The 21,336-nt window shown below is 40.0% G+C and overlaps 1 protein-coding gene across 1 annotated transcript in view; it reads right to left on the bottom strand.

Annotated features, from left to right (window-relative positions):
• Window positions 1-21,336, bottom strand: part of LOC122807828 (stimulated by retinoic acid gene 6 protein-like) — a gene marked incomplete in the record, with an annotated part of 2,062,125 nt that overhangs the window by 253,786 nt on the left and 1,787,003 nt on the right. The window contains 1 exon segment of the mRNA XM_044078921.1: window positions 16,513-16,632. Coding sequence (XP_043934856.1) covers window positions 16,513-16,632 — 120 coding nt within the window.

Genomic DNA, 21,336 nt, shown 5'->3' with positions numbered 1-21,336 from the left:
TGTGTGTGTGTGTGTAAATGTGGAATGCTTAAGTGGCATGTGTGTGTGTGTGTGTGTGTGTGTGTGTGTGTGTGTGTGTGTGTGTGTGTGTGTGTGATGAGGTGTGTGTATGTGGCATCTGCATATGTGTGTGTGTGTGTGTGTGTGTGTGTGTGTGTGTGTGTGTGTGTGTGTGTGTGTGTGTGTGATGAGGCATGTGTGACATTTACATATGTGTATGTGTGTAGGTAGCATGGGAATGTGTGTGCATGGGTGTGTACATGTGGCATGTGTGTGTGTGATGAGGCATGTGCAAGTGACATCTGCATATGTGTGTGTATGTGTGTGTACGAGCTTGAGTGTGTATGTACTTGTTTGTCCATATCTGTTTTTTTCTCTCTGCATCTCTCTCTTCTGTCTGCTGACAGTTGTGTCTGTGTGCACAGCACAGAGAAATATAGACTACATGAGGTCATTGATTTTTAGAGCATTTTATTTAGGGAATGAAAATCTCAGTTTACAAAAGTTTGCCAAGCGCTTTCATCTTAGGTCAGGATTTCATTTGATCAATAGATTCATATAAATCCAATAAGCCCTAAATGCAGCTTGGCATTAGATAACATGAATAATGTAAATGACCAGTTGGTATCCTGCATGAGACAAACCAGTCAGCAGACAATTCATGAAGTATAGGACCTCACGGGCGTCCCAGGCTGAAGGGGTGGCGAGGATGTTTACTGATCAGCCAATTGCTGAAGTCTGAACTGTAAAGTCTTAGCATGTGATTGGAAAAGTTCTCCCACACCAACGGGGGAATAAGCTAGCAGTGATTTGAAAACACTGATTTCTAGATCTTCCCTCCTAAATGCTTATAAGGGGCTTGAAATTTCAAACTGTAATAATACAAGATCAAAGCAGCTGGCGATAACAATGAAAGATAATGAAAGATACAGTTTAGAAGAGAACTGGATCATGAGAATCACTCAGTATAGGACGTCAGGTGTCAAGGAATGGGATAAGCAGGACATTAAAGTAATGCAGAGTGCTGACAGGGGACATCCTGCTTGCACTGAGAAAGCACTGTGGAAATCTGATAATATCCAAAATTGGTGTAAGCTACTGCGAACATGACTCCCCGGATGCAAACGTCTCATTCTCAGGAATGCAAATCGCACCATATGGATCATGGCGGCCATCGCATCCAGAAGCTGCAGCCAGAGCTGGATCATGAAATGCATCCTCAATCAGGTCATAACTCTCTGGACACGCTCCATGGATAAGAATGACTCACAGTGGAGACATCCGAGCTTCATGCTTATAAAGTCAGCTGTGTAATAGGATTGGAGATAGTCTCTCGCATATTTGGTCAGTTTCTCATTTGTGCTGCAACTAAGTTGGAATAATGGGGCAGTTGCCATTAGTGTAAGTGTTTAGGAGGTATGATTAGCGAGTGCTAAAGGGAACGTGAGTGCAGGACTAGAATTGCTTTCTTTTTTAAGACAGGAGAACACTGTATCTTTGTAAAAGAATGCTGACACTGCATTCATGTTAGATTATTTTTGTTTGGTCTTTCAATTTTGAGAAGAGCTTGTTTTACTTATGGAAACTGCCAAGGACACTGGATAACCATATGAGTGATCTACAGCCTTGGCTTGCAGAGACTACAATGATGCAGGAGCACACTTCAGGGATGCTAACACAGAGTTCCTTAATGTTGCTAGATGGAGCCCATTTACTAGATATATGAATATAATGATCTTTCTCCTGGAAGGCTTTAGCCATCTGCTCTCAAAACCTTAGTAAGTCATCAGGTGCTTCCAAAAGCCCAGATGACACCTCTCCCTCAGCATATAACAGAACCAGATATACGCTACACTGGAGGCAAAAGTCTTAGAAGGCACTTTGATGCAAACTGTTTTTTTCCTCACTTAATAAGCTGGCCCCCTATGACAGCTAAATGTAATGTCCTGAGACAATTACAAAACTTCAACCTAATTATAACTTGTGGGGCTTAGAGATTTCCTTCTGAATGAATCCTAAAAAAAAAAAAAAAGTCAGTAACAAGCTATGGTGGTCTAAATAGGTGAAAAATTGTATTGAAAACATACCTCAACTAATAGAAAGAGGGAATGGAATGCTACTGACTGCTTTATTTAACAGCATATAAAAATGGTATCATTTGCCACTTAAAAGATGCATGGAAGTGTTTAAAAAGTATTAAGCATCTGTTGTCAAGCATAACATATGCCTGTGTAAAAGAAGGGGTGTAAAAATGTTCTGGGTTAATGCCATACTTTCTCTTTCAGTATTCCATCTTGTTTTAAGATGGATTCTGCTAATTTTATCTCTATTTCAGATTATCTATTTCCTGGCAACATGGATAGTGCCAGCACAGAACGTTCCTTGCTAGATCAGAACTTGTGCCTATTATGGAAAGTCACAGATAAGGGATCTGCTGATTCATAGTAAACAAGATAATACAAAGGTGTTTGGTTTTACTTGGTCAGTGGCTGTAGTTTAAAAGAAAAACAATTCAGTTTCAGTATAGGTCCACCGTAATACAGTGCATGTATCTGTCTCTAGCTTCTGCTTCTTACACTAGCAATAGATAAAGCAGCATTTTCCTCTTAACAAAACTAGCAGTGTTAGGATTTAAGGTTAACGAAGCAAAATTATAGTTACATTATGCATTACTATTATTCGAGCTGCACCATGCCCTACTATGTTAAAGCAGTTACAGGAACTGGCAGGTTATTACTGACAGTGGATGTCTAACCATACAGAAGTAGCAAAACTGTTATTGGAATTATTAAAGAAAAACACTCCTGAACTCCTGCCATGGCAGGAACACCACGATGAAGCTTCTATTCAATTAAAAACTCGAGTTTCCAATCCTCCTGCTCTTGGGTTATCTGATTACTCAAAAAGAGTTTTCGTATTTTGTTGTGAAAGGAATAAAGTAACATTAGAATTATTAGCACAGTGTAGAAATGATTGTTTTATACCTTTTGCTTATTTCTTTACAAATCTTGATCCCGTAAGCAGTGACGGTAGTGGATTTGGTGGCTCGCATAGCAGAAATGGCGACTACACTAACTCTTGAGCATGAGACTTTTGTGGCACTGCCACATTCTGTAGAAGCATTATACTAAGAACAAAAACACAGTACTTACCTGCTGCACTATTGTCTAAATATGAATTATCTTTGCTTAATAACCCTTCTGTGCAGACAATTAGATGTGCACCTCATAAACCTGCTTCTTTATGACAAAGGAAAACCACAATTGTCTTTTTGTAGTTAACCATGTGCTTCCTCCTAGATTTGATTTCAAAGTTGGCCTGTTACCAAACTCTGAATTACTTCTACAAAATGCATATATGCACACAGGTATATATATATATATATATATATATATATATATATATATATATATATAGATATATGTGTGTGTGTGTTCATAGGTTCATAGGTTCATACTAGGCTATCTGCCCTGGGACAATTATAAGCCTAGCCCGATTCTGTATGGCTTACGCCACCCCTTGATTTGAGTATACTGTGCCCTTTTTAAGGTTTAGTTTACTGTGCCTCTGTCTAATAGTGATACGGGAGTAATCCCTGGGACAAACCTATGATCCCCCATCCACCTATCGAGATTCTTCTTGAAGAGATTCAGTGAGGTGCTCTGCCTCACATGAACTGGAATTCTATTCCAGAGCGAAGGGAGCCTCTGGGTTATGAACCTGTCCCTCCAGCAAGTTCTATTTATTTCTGTGCTGAGGTTCAAGTCCTCGAGCGTGTGGCTCTAAGGGATTTAGATTTACTGAGGTGGAGCATGTCCATTAATTCTGGATTTGACATAGCTTTGTATGTCAGGCATAGATTGCCTGGAAGTAGGCGGTATGCAACTGAGTAGAGCTGGAGTTTTTTTAACCGAGCAGCATATGGCATCTGTTTGAGACCCTTGATCCTCTTGATGAGATACTTTTGGGGTCTTTCTAATTGCTGCAGGTGTCGGGTAAGGTACATCCCAAAAGGGGCATTGTATTCTATGATGGGCCTGATGAGGGATGAATAAAGGGGCACAATTACCTCTCTTGATCTAGATGTGAAACCCTTCGTGATGAGGTGGGCTATGTAGAAGGTCTTTCTAACCACTTTGGCAATGTGGTTTTCAAAGGAGAGATTGCTATCAACTTGGGTCCCCAGGTCCCTAATAACTTTCTCTGTACTCAATGGGTTTCTGCCTATGTGGTAATTTGTGGGCACATTGTTTTTGCCATAGGGTATGACTATACATTTTTTGGCATTTAGCTTTAAACCATGGCACTGGCACCAGTTATCTGTCTCTGTGAGACCTTTTTGAAGGATGTTTGTGTCAGCTGGAGAGTCGCTTATGGCGCCCAGTTTGCAGTCGTCTGCGAACTTGATGAGCCATAGTCCTCCCACGTTTGCCTGTACCTCAGAAAAGTATTTACCGAACAAGAGTGGTCCCAGGACAGAACCCTGTGGGATGCCACTTGTGACCGGTTTCGAGTGTGACATGGCTCCAGCAACTCTCACTCTGTGGGCTCTGTCTTTTAGCCAGTTTGCGACCCATCTTGTGACATAGGGGTTTATATTTAAGCTGGATTGCTTATCTATGATGCCCGAGTGGGGTATTGTGGCCAATGCCTTTGCAAGGTCCAGATAGGCTGTGTGGACTACCTTCCCTTCATCTATGGCTTTGGTGACTGTTTCGAAGAAGTCAACCAGGTTCAAAAGGCAGGATCTGCCCTTGACAAAGCCGAACTGGATAGGATCTAGTGTCTGTAGGTCCCCAATGTCTTTGTTTATGAGCTCCATGATGATCCTCTCCATAGCCATACAGACTAAGCTAGTCAGGCTTATGGGGCGATAATTTCCAGGGTCCATAGAGGCTCCACCTTTGTGGAGTGGGACAACTGTTGCTGTACGCCATTCTGTGGGCGCATATCCTGTAGTGAGGCTGAGATTGTATAGCTGTTTTTGTGTGTTTTTATGTGTGGTTTTTGTGTGTGTGTGTATGTGTGTGTGTGTACATATATGTGGATGTTCTAGTTGTGGCATGTGCCTTGTGAGGTGCATACCAAAGGGGGCATTGTACTCAATGATTTTTCTGATGAGGGTTGAGTACAGTGGGATGATGACCTCCTTGGTCCTAGATGACATACCCCCTGCTTATAAATTGCTCAACCTCCTTACTTCTGTAGATGTATGATGGTCAAACATCAGGTTACTATACACTGTATTGTCAAATTATGGATAACTTTTTCTACTTTTAGGCATATATTATCAGTGGGGGTCTATATTAGATGAACGAAAGTTCATCTTAGAGAACGCTCACATGAGCAAATATTGTGGAACTCGAAACCGCAATTGTGAGATTGCGGTACAGTGAAGATGGGAATATTTGCCCTTTCCTCACTGTAGTGTGATCTCAGAGTTGGAATATATATTTGGGGGGTGTAGGGAGGGGGGTGCAGCCCCTCACAATTGCAGTTTTGAGTACCTGGATATTCACTCAAGTGAGCATTCGCTAAGATGAACTTTCGTTCATCTGATACAGACCCTATCAGTGGTACTCTACTGCATTTCGTGCCATTGAGTTTTAGACCGTGACTGTGGCACCAGTTATTAGTCTGTGTCAGGTCTTTTTGGAGGGTATTTGTGTCTTTCGAGGATTCTGTGACTGCACTTAATTTGTAATTGGCTGCATACTTGATTAGTCAGAGGTATCAGACATTGTCCTTGACTTCAGAGATGTGCATGACAAAAAGGAGTGAACCCAGCACAGAGATGTGTCAGGCTCTGCTAGTCACTAGTCTCTTTGTGGATGTGGTCTTCCCGATCCTAACTTTTTAAGCCCTATGTTTGAGTCAGCTGACTATCCAGCAGTTGACATAGGGGTTTTATTTAATTTCATGAGTTTTTCTGTAATGCCTGCATGGGGTATTGTGGTGAATCCCTATGCCAGGTCATGGTAGGCTGTATGCAACATTACTTTTTTAACCTCTTGAAGAAGTCCACCATGATTAGCAGGTGTGATGTGCCCTTGGCAAAACCAAACTGGGATGGATGCAGTGTCTGATGGTTTCCTATGTCATTGTTTATCATTTCCATGAGAACTCTTTCCATGGCTTTGCATGTGAGACTAAGACTTATTGGTTTCTAGTTACCCATGCCCAGAGATGTCCCACCTTTGTGCAGATGCATAACACTTGCAGTCCTCCGTAGTGGCCCTGACAGTTACTGTTTCATGCTAATCAGGATACACCCTGTGATATTATTGGGGACCATTGATGTGGTGGTGTAGAATGTATTGAGGGCCTGTTCTTTCTTTATAGTTAGGGAAATTATGTTTAATGTTGTTTCCAGAAGAGTGTCGGGGTGGGGGGAGAGGGAGACAAGGGAACATTAGAGCTAAATTTGTTGGTTAGTAGATGTTCTTTATCTTCTGGTTCAGTGTAGGTTGCTCGACTTACCGTTAGTTTGGCACATTGTTATGTAGGGCCTTTGAGGTGGGGGGCAAAACTGAAGAAAGTCTAGTGACTGACCTTGACCTGGGAGGCTACTTTTACCTCAAATCTTGTGTCAGTAGACTTCATTAGCCCTTTATGTTTCTTGTTTAGGTTGATGAGGGAGCTCTTACTTTGCTGGGTGCTGTGTCAGTAGACTTCATTAGCCCTTTAAGTTTCTTGTTTTGGTTGATGCCGGTGCTTTTATCCTGCTGGGTGCTGCATTTCCTAAATTTTCCATGATTTTCTTCCTTCTGTTATACAACCTATCGATGTTGGGATTCCACCAGGGGGGTTTGTTTTTGAGTTTGCTCTGTACTTATTTCATGTAGGTACTGTCTCTATGCAGCTATTAACAAGATTCTATAGGGTCTCTAAGAACAATTAAACATATGCAGCCGTGTTGTCAGGGAGGCTTGAAATTTTGCCAGATTGTCACTTAATAGCAGGAAGTGTATCTTTGAATAATTCCTAAATATTCTAGAGTTAGCAGGTGTCCCAGGTTTTATTTTTATTTTTATTTCAAAGGATACAGTTTTATGGTTCAATTTTATCAGAGAGGACACTACAGTTGGGGGGTGTAATATCTTTCCATATTTTTGAGGATCAGATTAAAGATGCTAGCATCCCTATGGGGTATATGGACTAGCTGCTTCCAGGTGTTTGCATTTTCAAAGTACAGGAGTTTCTAAGCCTGCATGCTTAGGGTCATATATGATTCTTAGTTTATAGTGGAGTAGTTGCCCACAAATATGATATTGGGTTGAATGGGAAGTGTCTCCAATACATTAAGGTATGTGTTATGGGTTTCCTAGGTCATAAAAGAGGGACCTATAGTCATGTAAGGGTATGGTATGGAAATTTACCTAAAGTAATTTGGATATGAAAGGCTGAAGCACATCATATTGTTTAACCAGTCTTGAGTGTGTTTTGGATGTAAATTTAGACACCTCTACCTTTTGTCCCTTCCTGTGCAGTACCTGGTCTAAATGTGTGGAAGGCATTATAGTTCTGCACTGTCGAGGTGCTCTCCATGGCTTTAAAGCAGATCTTGGTAACTGCACAAATGTTTACATTCCCCAGAGGGAGTACAGAGTGCGGCAAGTAGTTTCTTGTTTAGACTCCTGGCATTGAGAAGTAAGACCTTTAGATTTTCTTGGGCTGGTTTTGTTATGCTGGAAAGTTTGCCTGACTGACATTGCCTAAAAGGCAGTATGGGGGTGGAAAAAGTTTTAACCAATATTTGCATGCCATTCTTGGTAAACCAGTGTGGTCTGTTGACCATATCCTCCCATGTTTAAAAATATTGTCCCCATTTGAGTGACACCAAAGCTAAAACAATTATTGAAGTCAGATATCTTCTGTTCAGTCATTTAGGCCTAGAACTGTGAAACTTGCTGCTGGAAAACCCATCAGACCCATCTTCGTCCGGGGTTATTACACATCTTTCAGGGAATAGAGAAACTCTATTAAGACAGCATTTAGTTTTCAGACCCCTCTAGTCAACAGGTTGATGAAACTACAGGCCTCTGATGACCTATATGTAGTCAACCATGGAAAGTGACATTATATACCCTTTTACAAAATATTGTAAGTTGATAGTTAGCCAGAGGAGCATCTACATTGTGCCCCTTGTCATTTTTCGAACCATAAGGAGCATGTGCTTGAACCCCACAATAACCAAGGGCACACAACGCATTTGCAGATGGACGTACACTTTAGAGATGGGCATATCAGCCAGCGCAGTGTTAACCTATCATTCTCATCCCGTATGAATGAGACATGTAGGTCTGCACTGGCAACTCAAGTGTTTCCACAATGAGGAGCATTAATTGCCACCACCCTCCATGTTGCTAAGTAAGTCAAATAGTTCTCCTCTGAAGTCTGTTTGCTGAAGATTTGAAGTGATGGCACCAGTTATACTGCTTTATATATTACTTTGTTAGATAGTCTAGCCAATGCCAGTGTGGGTCATCACTGGTACTTGTCTAACCAATACCAGTGTGGGTCATCAGTGGTACTTGTCTAGCCAATACCAGTGTGGGTCATCAGTGGTACTTGTCTAGCCAATGCCAGTGTGGGTCATCACTGGTACTTGTCTAGCCAATACCAGTGTGGGTCATCAGTGGTACTTGTCCAGCCAATACCAGTGTGGGTCATCAGTGGTACTTGTCTAGCCAATGCTAGTGTGGGTCATCAGTGGTACTTGTCTAGCCAGTGCCAGTGTGGGTCATCAGTGGTACTTGTCTAGCCAATGCCAGTGTGGGTCATCAGTGGTACTTGTCTAGCCAATGCCAGTGTGGGTCATCAGTGGTACTTTGATATCCAGAGGGACACATATTAGGTTTGCTTCTAGGCATCAAATCTGAACATTTCATGGACTTGAATCAGGATAAAGAGCTGAACTATGAGAACAGCAGAAAAAAAGCAGGGACATGCGGACAAGGTTCACTTATGTGAGAAAGCTAGAAAAATAATCAAGTGTAGTCTGGCCAGGAGAGAATACTATCAAGACAGTTCACCAAAAGCACCTTCACATAATTCACAACTCTGCATTTTTCCCTCATGTTCTGCAACAGTGGGATTAGCGTGTATATTAGGGAATCCATGTGGGGTTTAGGGGATTCCTCTGCAAATAAAGAAATGATTTTCAGATTGTTTGAAAGTTGCTTTCAGATAACTATCTTCATGGAATACCCACCAGATATATTTTCTTTGATAAATGATTACGATCTCTTATGTAGTTGATGCATAGTATTGTTATTAGTTGACACCCCCTAAATATGAGAGCTACTGAGAAAAGAAGTACTGTTCTGTGACTGACAGGTTGACCCCCCCCAAAAAATGACCCATCAATGAGAGTCCACAATGTTAGATCAAGAACAAAGACCATGAGTAAGAATTGCAGTGCAAGTAGTGAATTTGTATTGATCGTCTTTACTTATACCAAAGCGTCTGTCGATACTCTTGTTTATTGTATTTGTTTAATTCCAATATGTCTTTGCAACTATTTAATCTGATATAACAGAGCATATCTAGGGATGTTTTTCACTCTGAATGTGAAATATTCATTCTGTGAAAATATATTTCCCTTGTTTGGTCCCTCTGCAATACTTTTGTATAACTATTTAATGTTATTCATATGTATGTATGTATGTATGTATGTTATTCATATGTATGTATGTATGTTATTCATATGTATGTATGTATGTATGTTATTCATATGTATGTATGTATGTAGTCATTTACTGCACTGTTATAACTTGTTAATACTTGTGAACCTCTGCTATCTCTGAAAAAAACAAAAAAAAAAAAACAAAAAAAATCTTGCTTTTTTCCCACTTTTCTGAGATTTAAAAAAGTTCAGTTACAGGCTTGCTGTTCTTGAACTGTTTGTAAGTTTCTGTGAGGCCATTTTTTGCTTGGCCTAAAGGAAAGTCTCTCTTTTGATCAGTGGCAGTGAAAAACATTGAGCAGCCTGCCTGCCCCTGTGGGAGTGGTTACTGACTTGAAACTATAGTTTTATTGGCCATTTTGGGTCAATTCCAAAACTCCTTCATCTTCCTCTCTTAAAACCTGGTTGCCTCGTCATTTTGGCATCTTTTCAGGCTTGTTGGCTGTTGGTGAAGCACCAAGAGGAGAAAATGCTGAGAGAAGAAAGGAGCCACTTTTGAGATTTTAAGCATTTTTCCTCTGTTTATTTGCTAAGTTTTTCTGCATAGCCGCCTATTTTGAGCATTTTCTGGCTTGTTAAACTTGATTTCTGCATTAGTAACTGTATTTAGAGCACAACCTAGAGCTGTTTACTGAATTTCCTGTTTGCACTTATTTTTAAAATAGTTTTTTTCTCAAAACTTGCATTTTATCTGTCTTTGGCCTAGCACTCTTGTGTGGGGTCATTTACTGCACTGTTATAACTTGTTAATACTTGTGAATCCCTGCTATCTCTGAAAAAACAAAAAAACAAAAAAAATCTTGCTTTTTCCCACTTTTCTGAGATTTAAAAAGTTCAGTTACAGGCTTGCTGTTCTTGAACTGTTTGTAAGTTTCTGTGAGGCCATTTTTTGCTTGGGCTAAATGAAAGTCTCTCTGTTGATCAGTGGCAGTGAAAAACATTGAGCAGCCTGCCTGCCCCTGTGGGAGTGGTTACTGACTTGAAACTGTAGTTTTATTGGCCATTTTGGGTCAATTCCAAAACTCCTTCATCTTCCTCTCTTAAAACCCTCTTTTAGCAGTTTTGCTTTTTGCATAAATTGGGTTTAAACTATTCCTGGCTCCACAAAGTCTGCTCTTCACTTTTTCCCTTAGAACTGCTCTATCTCTCAATTTAAACACCATATTCTCATTCTAAGGCCCTTCACTTGTCCAATTAAGTAATCCTAAAAGTTAGCACTATTAAACCATAAGCACTACTTACTCTTATACTCTCTATGATTACCCTGTCCTCTACTGGTCCGTCTTAAATTCAGTTTCCCTATATTACTCTAGCATGTCCAATGGTCAGTCAATGGTTTCCTCCCCAGTCCAGCTGGTGAATCTGGGAATTTTGAGGCAATGTTACAACTGTCTCATGTACACGGACAACCCTCTCCTCCTCAAAATAGGTTCAAATATATGTGAGAGATGCAACTATTTAGCCACACTGGAGGCTGAGCTCTCTCATCTCAAAACTGGTGTAACCAGTCAGGAGGAGAAGGTAACCTCACACAACACAATTCCAGTATCACATAGTCCCACCACATCAGCGAACCAAACACATAAATACACAAAAACATACTTGTAGGCTCTAAATAAAAATCTACCCAAGCAACAGAGACCTCCAAAGCAGACATCCAAGCAAATAAAACACGACAACACATAGCCCACAAAGTCAGTGTCAGCCACAGCCCTTAAGGCTGAATAACACACCTGATACTCTTGTAATAAGTGACTCTATTGTCAGACACACTGACGTCCCGCTCACCAGGCTGAATAAAGAGAAGGTCATGGTGAGCTGCCTGTCAGGTGCTAGGATCCGCCACATAACGCAAGCACTCAGGTCACTCCAAAGCAAATACAAATATGACTCGGTCATTGTACATGCTGGTGTGAATGACCTGAGACGTACCTCCCTGCACTACATGAAAAGAGACATAGAGGAGCTCTCTAATCATGTAGCCCAGGCTGGTATGACCCTGACCTTGAGCAGCATCTTACCCTCACCTAGAATGATGCCACAGTACAAAGACAAAATTATAGATTTTAACAATTGGCTAAAATTTTGGTGTCATTCAAAGGGGATCCAGTGTCTGTCAGCCTGGGATGACATGCTCAACAAGCCACGTTGCTTCGCTTAGGACAGCTTGCACCTGTCACCATTGATATTGGCAAAGGCTCTTGCCACCCCATAGTGCCTTTCTTTAGGCAAGGCTCAAAAGTCAAACCCACCCCATAGACAGCACAAGGAACAAGAAACTATGGGTAATGCTGCTAAACGCCAGAAGTCTTAACCTCAAGATGCACGACTCAAAGCTCTCCTCAGTATGGAGAACATTGATATCTGTGCAGTGACAGAAACCTGATTCAAGGCTCCAGAGAGCACCCCAGCACTACCAGGCTATACCTCATATCATGCCCCAAAACCTGGACCGAACCACAAAAGGAGGGGAGTTTCCATATTTATCAAGGATATCCACACCTCCAGGTTAGTGGCATTGCATCGGAGACCATCCATGTGCAACTAACAGTGGGCAAGACTGCTTTTCAGTTTATAGCATCCTACAGACCACCCTCTCAAAGTCAGGAATCCCACTTGGCTTTCCTGACAACATTGGAGAACATGAAGATCTCTCCAAACACCATTATATTGGGTGACTTCAACTACCCAAACATTGACTGGGAGCACTACTCAAGCCCCAGCACCTTAGCCCAAAGGTTCCTGGAAATTAGAAACTGAAATGCTATGGAACAACTAGTCAACACTCCCACAAGAGGGGACAACATACTAGACCTGATCATTACCAACATGGGGACTCTATGCTCCACACCAGAAGTATATCCCTCATTGGTACGATCAGACCATAAATTAATTTCACTGTATGTCCACATCCCGACCCCACCCCCTGCCCACAAAGCCACAGTGAAAAACTTCTCAAAAGCGAACTTCTCACTTCTCAAAACTGAAGTGGAATCCGGCCAGTGGAAACTATGGCCCAAACTGCAGAATCCTATATAAACGCATTCTACGGACATCTCCAGGAATGCATGGATCATGCTATCCCAAACAAAACCAAGACCCAATCATCCAAAGGCAGGCGTCTAGTCTGGTGGGCCCCTGCCATAAATAAACTGTACAACAGAAGGAGGAAGCTACTACATGATAGAGCAAAATCCCTAATAGGGAAGGCATCTCTGATCAGTACTAGCAAAAAATTACGATCCCTCATAAAATCCTCCAAGGCCAGTTTCGAGAGAAAAATTGCACAGGACACCAAAGACAATCGTAAGGCTTTTTTCAGTTATGTTAGAAACCTGGGATGTAACTCCCAGACTTGTTCTGAGTTGATTCTAAACGACAAAAAATACACTGAACCCACAGACATTGCCAATATCCTGCCAGACAGGTTCAGTGCAAACTTCTCCACCCTCCCCCAAAAGAGCAAGTATCTATCCCAGCAGAGGGCTGCCTCCCAAGCAGCTCTGATGCACAAGTGAGGGCTGCCCTCTCCAAAGCAAAAAACACTGCTTCCATGGAACCAGATGGCGTCCCAGGTTGCGGCCTACATGAACTCCAAGAACTATACATTCTCAGCCTCACTACAGGATATGCCACAGAATGGCGTGCATAGCAACAGTGGTCCCACTCCACAAAGGTGGAGCTCCCCATAAGCCTGACTAGCTTAGTCTGCAAGGCTATGGAGAGGATCATCATGGAGCTCATAAACAAAGATATTGGGGACCTACAGACACTAGATCCTACCCAGTTTGGCTTTGTCAAGGGTAGATTCTGCCTTTTGAACCTGGTTGACTTCTTCAAAACAGTCACCAAAGCCATAGATGAAGGGAAGGTAGTCCACACAGCCTATCTGGACATTGCAAAGGCATTTGACACAATACCCAACTCGGGCATCATAGATAAGCTATCCAGCTTAAATAGAAACCCCTATGTCACAAGATGGGTTGCAAACTGGCTCAAAGACAGAACCCACAGAGTGAGAGTTGCTGGAGCCATGTCACACTGTCACAAGTGGCATCCCACAGGGTTCTGTCCTGGGACCACTCTTGTTCAGTATATACTTTTCTGAGGTACAGGCAAACGTGGGAGGACTATGGCTCACCAATTGACTGCAAACTGGGCCATAATCAACTCTCCAGCTGACACAAACATCCTTCAAAAGGTCTCACAGAGACAGATAGTGCCAGCACCATTGTTTAAAGCTAAATGCCAAAAAATGTATAGTCATACCCTTTGGCAAAAACAATGTGCCCACAAATTACCACAAAGGCGGAAACCCATTAAGTACAGAGAAAGTTATTAGGGACCTGGGGACCCAAGTTGATAACAATCTCTCCTTTGAAAACCACATTGCCAGAGTGGTTAGAAAGACCTTCTACATAGCCCACCTCATCACGAAGGGTTTCACATCTAGATCACCTTTATTCATCCCTCATCAGGCCCATCATAGAATACAATGCCCTTGGGATGTACCTTACCCGACACCTGCAGCAATTAGAAAGACCCCAAAATTATCTCACCAAGAGGATCAAGGGTCTCAAACAGATGCCATATGCTGCTCAGTTAAAAAAACTCCAGCTCTGCTCAGTTGCATACCGCACGTTTATGCTATCTATGTCCGACATACAAAGCTATGTCAAATCCAGAATTAATGGACATGCTCCACCTCAGTAAATCTAAATCCCTTAGAGCCACATGCTCGAGGGACTTGAACCTCAGCACAGAAATAAATAGAACTTGCTGGAGGGACAGGTTCATAGCCCAGAGGTCTGAATAGAATTCCAGTTCATGTGAGGCAGAACACCTCACTGAATCTCTTCAAGAAGAATCTCGATAGGTGGATGGGGGATCATAGGTTTGTCCCAGGGATTACTCCCGTGTCACTATTAGACAGAGGCACAGTAAACTAAACCTTAAAATGGCACAGTATACAATCAAGGCTTATAATTGCCTCAGGGCAGATAGCCTAGTATGAACCTATGAACCTATTTGTTGCCTTTGGTTAACTGAGAAAGTTGAACTGAGTATAAGATCCCATTTTCATTGGAGGCATGGGAAGAAAGACTGCTAGAAATACTATATTTCATAGATACAAAATCAAACAGACACTAGTACAAAAATGCATTATAATGCAGCATCTTAGATTAATATGTGTTGTTTGTGATAAAATAGTAAGGAAACATTTATTTACATTTTGGTATTATAACCAAAACAAGCTATACATTGTTACTAATTGTACAAGAGTAGTAGAAACATTGACACTACCAAAACAAGCTATACATTGTTACTAATAGTACAAGAGTAATAGAAACATTGACACTACCAAAACCAGTTATACATTGTTATTAATTGTACAAAAGTAATAGAAGCATTGACACTACCAAAACCAGTTATACATTGTTACTAATTGTGCAAGAGTAATAAAAGCATTGACATGACCAAAACAAGTTATACATTGTTACTAATTGTGCAAGAGTAATAGAAGCATTGACATGACCAAAACAAGCTATACATTGTTACTAATTGTACAAGAGTAATAGAAACATTGACATGACCAAAACAAGCTATACATTGTTACTAATTGTACAAGAGTAATAGAAACATTGACACTACCAAAACAAGCTATACATTGTTACTAATTGTACAAGAGTAATAGAAACATTGACACTACCAAAACAAGCTATACATTGTTACTAATTGTACAAGAGTAATAGAAACATTGACACTACCAAAACAAGCTATACATTGTTATTAATTGTACAAGAGTAATAGAAACATTGACACTATCAAAACAAGCTATACATTGTTACTAATTGTACAAGAGTAATAGAAACATTGACACTACCAAAACAAGTTATACATTATTACTAATTGTACAAGAGTAACAGAAACATTGACATTACCAAAACAAGCTATACATTGTTACTAATTGTACAAGAGTAATAGAAACATTGACACTACCAAAACAAGTTATACATTGTTACTAATTGTACAAGAGTAATAGAAACATTGACACTACCAAAACAAGCTATACATTGTTACTAATTGTACAAGAGTAATAGAAATATTGACACTACCAAAACCAGTTATACATTGTTACTAATTGTACAAAAGTAATAGAAACATTGACACTACCAAAACAAGTTATACATTGTTACTAATTGTACAAGAGTAATAGAAACATTGACACTACCAAAACAAGCTATACATTGTTACTAATTGTACAAGAGTAATAGAAATATTGACACTACCAAAACCAGTTATACATTGTTACTAATTGTACAAAAGTAATAGAAGCATTGACACTACTGACCAATACTTTGGCTTTCCTTCTAGAACTTTATGTACAGATCCTTTTCCTTCTCTACTTCTTTATTCTTTCAGAAAGAAAGGCTTAAAAGAGCCCTTTCATTGCAGGTGTTATAAACCTTCATGAAGTTACATACTGATTTCTAACACTTCTACTCTTTGCTACTATTTGTATCTTTCATTTATCTTTCCCTATTGCCTTAAATCACTTTCTGGTTACATTAAATAGGCAGTTATCAAAAATAATTGTAGGCCACCTTTATATTTCTCCACTCATGTGCCTTATCTCTGTGATTCATTATTGGGTTGCATAAGATTCCCAAGGTGTACCATTTTATCCTTTAACAAATCCATTGTGCATGACTGCTGATTCACTAATCCACTTTTTTGCAGTTCACAGAACAGCTGTCTTATGCTAATAATTTAGGTAGTAAGCATGGGATAAACCATGGTTTATTACAACAAATGCAACTCACCTGTTATTCAGTGCTAATGGCTTGTAACTGTCCTCTGGATTCACCTTATCTTGCAGGAAGAAGAAGTGAGCTGCAAGAAGTTGTGCATAAATCACGGCAAAAACGATAATCAATCCCACTCTAAAACAAAAATCACAAACATACTTAATTGAAAGACTTGAATAGTCTAACATGAACACATCACTGTAAGTCTGACAGAACTTTCACCTTTTTTATTTCTTGCTGTTTTGTAGTATCACAGCTTTGTGTCTGTTTCTCAGTATAATTTCTTCGACTCTCAGTATGATGCACCTTTACCCCTCCCCTGCCCCCCTACCTCATCGTTACTGTGTCTCCTTCCCTGGATGACTTACCCTCATAAAAAACTGAATTATTACACTGTTTTCTCATATGACTGTCTGCCATGTTACACCCACTGACTTTTGCCCACTTACCTCCCCCAGACTCTTTACTTGCTGATAATAGCCTTGGGGGGGTGATTTCCTTTGATGAGTTTGATCTTGAAATTATGTTCCCTCTCTTACAGAGTCGGAACACATTTTTTTTTTAAATTATACATTTATCAGAAGCCGCTGTGGTGCAGCGATTAGCACTGTTGCCTCACAGCAAGAGGTTCTTTGGTTTAATTCTTGGCTGGAGCACCTTCTGGGTGGAGTCGTGGTTGAGTAAGCTTTAAAGACATGCAGGTAGGTGTGTGTGTGTGTGTGTGTGTGTGTGTGTGTGTGTGTGTGTGTGTGTGTGTGTGTGTGTGTGTGTGTGTGTGTGTGTGTGTGTGTGTGTGTGTGTGTGTGTGTGTGTGTGTGTGTGTGTATGTTCCTTCTGTGAAGGATGGGCACCAGGCTGGTAATTCAACACCATAAAACTCCACTGCCAATCAGTTTGCGGACCGATGATCCACTGTGGTGACCCCTAACCGGGAAAAGCCGAAAGAGACATTCTTTATCAGATTTGCCATCCTAGAAATCTTAGTGGAATCCCCACAGAAAGCACATAGTTTGATAATGCATTTAAAGAGATGGTAAATTTGTGTGTACACAGTAGCAGAAATAATCATTCACTGTAGAGTTTTAAAGAAAATGTGCAGGATATAAAGCACTTTTAGCTACATCCACTAACTAGATGCATTTTCCTACACATGATAATTTCATTGTAATACACATGAGACAGCAAAATACATACCTGCATACATATGTGTGTGTGTGTGTGTATATATATATATATATATATATATATATATATATATATATATATATATATATATATATATATATATATATATATATATATATACATATATAAATGTGGGATCACTATGGAATACCGAAATTCCACTGTCCCGAGACTCTGAATCCCGAAGACCGGAATCTCAAAACTTAAAAACAAAAACTAAAACATATAAGAAACTATTCTAACATGTAAGCAGCGAGGCAAGCACCCCTGCAACCCCAGAACCCCTGCAAATTAAATATAGAAACTCTGAGATTGCACTACAGTGGAGTGAATGGCAAAGGTCCTGTTTTGCACTGTATGGCAATCCCCATTCACTATGTTCGAGATTCTGCAATCTCGAGATTCTGGTCCTCGGGATTAAGAATTTCGGTATTCCGTAGTGCTCCCATATATCATACATATATATATATATATATATATATATATATATACATATATATATATATATATATATATATATATATATATATACACACACACACACACACACACACACACACACACACACACACACACACACACACACACACACACACACACATATATGTGTGTGGATTGCCTTTTAAATCCCGAAAGACCAAAATCCTGAAAGTTGTTTTCACACGATGAAAATAATGAAAGTTAAAATCGCAAGCCACAAAATTTTTCCTAGGGTAAGTAAACACTTGCCTATTGTGGGAAAATATGCCATTTTCCCCATGGTAGTGTGATCTTGGAGTTGGCACATATATATGTATATATATATATAGATATATATATATATATATATATATATATATATATATATATATATATATATATATATATATACATACATATATATATATATATATATATATATATATATATATATATATATACATATATATATATATATATATATATATACATACATACATACATACACATATATATATAGTTAGGGGTTGTGGGGGGTGTAGCCTGTAGCCCCCCACCTAGGTGGGTTTCAAATGATAAGGTGTGTACTTTTTAGTTTGGGCAAGTATTTACTTGCCCTGGGAAAAATGTGTGTTTCGGGATTTTAACCTTTGTTATTTTTGTCTCATGAAAATAACATTCAGGATTTTGGTCAGGATTTGAAAGGTAATCCTTATACATGCATACATACATACATATATACATATATATATATATATATATATATATATATATATATATATATATAGATATATATATCTTATCTATCTATGTGAGTATATGTGTATATGGGTCTACTTTAGAAAACCGACACGCCAGTTCGCTGACACACAAACCACCGAGACCAGATAACCGACAACACTCAAAACCGACAACACAAAACACCGAACACCATTACACCGACACACTGAACGTAAACAACACATTACACTACATAGCATAGCCACTAGCCCTAACCCAAACCCTAACCCTAAGGTCCGACACTATCGCACACTCACCCTACCTGCACCCTAACCCTAACTCACTTAACCCACCCCTACACCTAAAGACTGTCACTATCACACACTTCACCTACCTGCACCCTAACCCTAACTCACTTAACCCACCGAAAAACATAAAGCCCGTCACTATCGCACACTCACCCTACCCGCACTCTAAACCTAACTCACTTAACCCGTCCCTAAACTACAGTCCCTCACTATCACACACTTACCTTACCCGAACCCTAACTCCGACACTAACACACACTCACCTTTCCCACACCCTAACCCAAAATCCCACAATATCGCACACTTACCTAACCACTCCTAACTCCGTCACTGTCGCACACTTACCGAGTCGCGCTCACACATTACCCTTGTCGGTCTTTCCGCTGTCAGCAAATCACCCTTTCGGTAAACTTACCTGTCGGTCGTTTGGTCTTCGTCTTCCGCGTGTCGGGGAATCGTCAGTTCGGTCAACTAAAGGGGACCCGTGTATATATATATATATATATATATATATATATATATATATATATATATATATATATGCATATATGTGCATTCTTATATACATTTTGTAGAAAACTGTAGGGTTTGATAAGTTATTCAGAACTTTTAAGCAGATTAAAATATTTCATGAAAATGGGAGTTTGGTGAGGTACGTGAAAGGGCATATAGTAACACAAAGGGATTTATATGAGTTTGCAGAAGTTGCATGTGGTTGGGCTTGTAAGCAAAGTTTTGTATTGATTTTTAAAGTAAGTAATATGTTGGGCTGCATTTATAAGTAGAGGCATCTGGTTGCAACTATTTTCGAGATGCTAGGGCTGCAGTCACTGAGTTTATTAGTTTTGTTGATTTTTTAAGAAGGTATGATCTCACATTCTCAGGTCTCTGAAGGAGTGCATAGGGACAGCATATTGTTTAGATCAGGGCATCTAAGTTATCACAAGGTGCAGGGTTTGATTCTCACATGGGGTAACTGGCTAGGCTTAAAATGGCCCACGAGGGCAGTTGGTCTAGTACTAATCTATAAACCTATATCTATATGAACATCTTGTTCAGGTTGCTTAGAATAATGTATCAGCGAGAATATGAACATTGATTTATTGCATGTGAATATATTTTGTTGCATACAGCTGTTAGTAACTTTGACAGAGTTCTCTTTGGGGTGTCAGTAGCTAATGGCAAATTGCTATGGATGGTAATTTCAAGAAACTTCCAGTGTGGTGAAATTTCAGTGTCAGATATAATTTCTTTCAAAATGCAGCTTCCAGAAAGTGAGTTTGTTTTTTTGATGATGGTTAACAAGTGAGTAATTTGCATATTATTTTCACTGAGAATTTGGCTGTTTTGATTAACCCAGTTTTGAGGGGTGGTTGAAGTTCTGGCTCTGGCTGTTGCTAGTTGCTAACACTAGTTTAAAGTCATCTATATATTGAATTAAAGTGATTCCGTTTGTATGTCTGTGGATGTGAATAATGAGGAAACTTTATCAAGCAATTTCCTGATTTTTGTTCTGCAGGTAAAACCTGAACCAGGTTGGAGCAGTGCTAGCATGTTTTAAGGTCTGTAGACAGTAAAAATTCATCTGGTGGTTCACAATACAGAATACATTTAAGAAGTCCAGAATTGTGGCAGCTGTATGTTGGTCAATGCTTCAGCTTGCGGCTACTTGTTGATGTTCAAGGAGAGATGTTTAAGTACTGAGGTCACTTCTGAACTCATACTGTGTCAGTGTGAGCAAGTTATTGTCAAACATGAAGGCTGTTAGTTAATTGTTAATGCTTTTTACAGTGTTTTGTACAGAAGGATTAGTCTGATAAGACCAGATGGCTTAGTGGTTAAGGTCTTCGCCTCCCATGCAAAAGGTACAAAATTCGATCCTGGCCTCCAACCAAAGTCTGTTTGCAGTTTGCATGTTCTCCCTGTGTCTCTGCGGTTTCTCCCATGTACAAAAAACATCCTGAGTGTTTCCATCTCAAACTCACCAATAAATGGAGCTGTGGACAGCAGTACTGACTCTACATGGTGCCCTATAGGGGAAGAGTTGTACAGACCAACCTCTTTGGGCATCTACTGTGGTGCGCAGTATCCTCAAGATAGGAGAACATGGATCACAGACTGCATGCCGTGGCAGGACTAGCTATTCAGAGTAAAATATGGCTATGAT

Source organism: Protopterus annectens, chromosome 7.part1 (genome assembly GCF_019279795.1).
Source record: "Protopterus annectens isolate FY-2018-M chromosome 7.part1, PAN1.0, whole genome shotgun sequence".
Taxonomy (NCBI): Eukaryota; Metazoa; Chordata; order Ceratodontiformes; family Protopteridae; genus Protopterus; species Protopterus annectens.
This window is presented reverse-complemented; position numbering and strand designations above follow the sequence as displayed.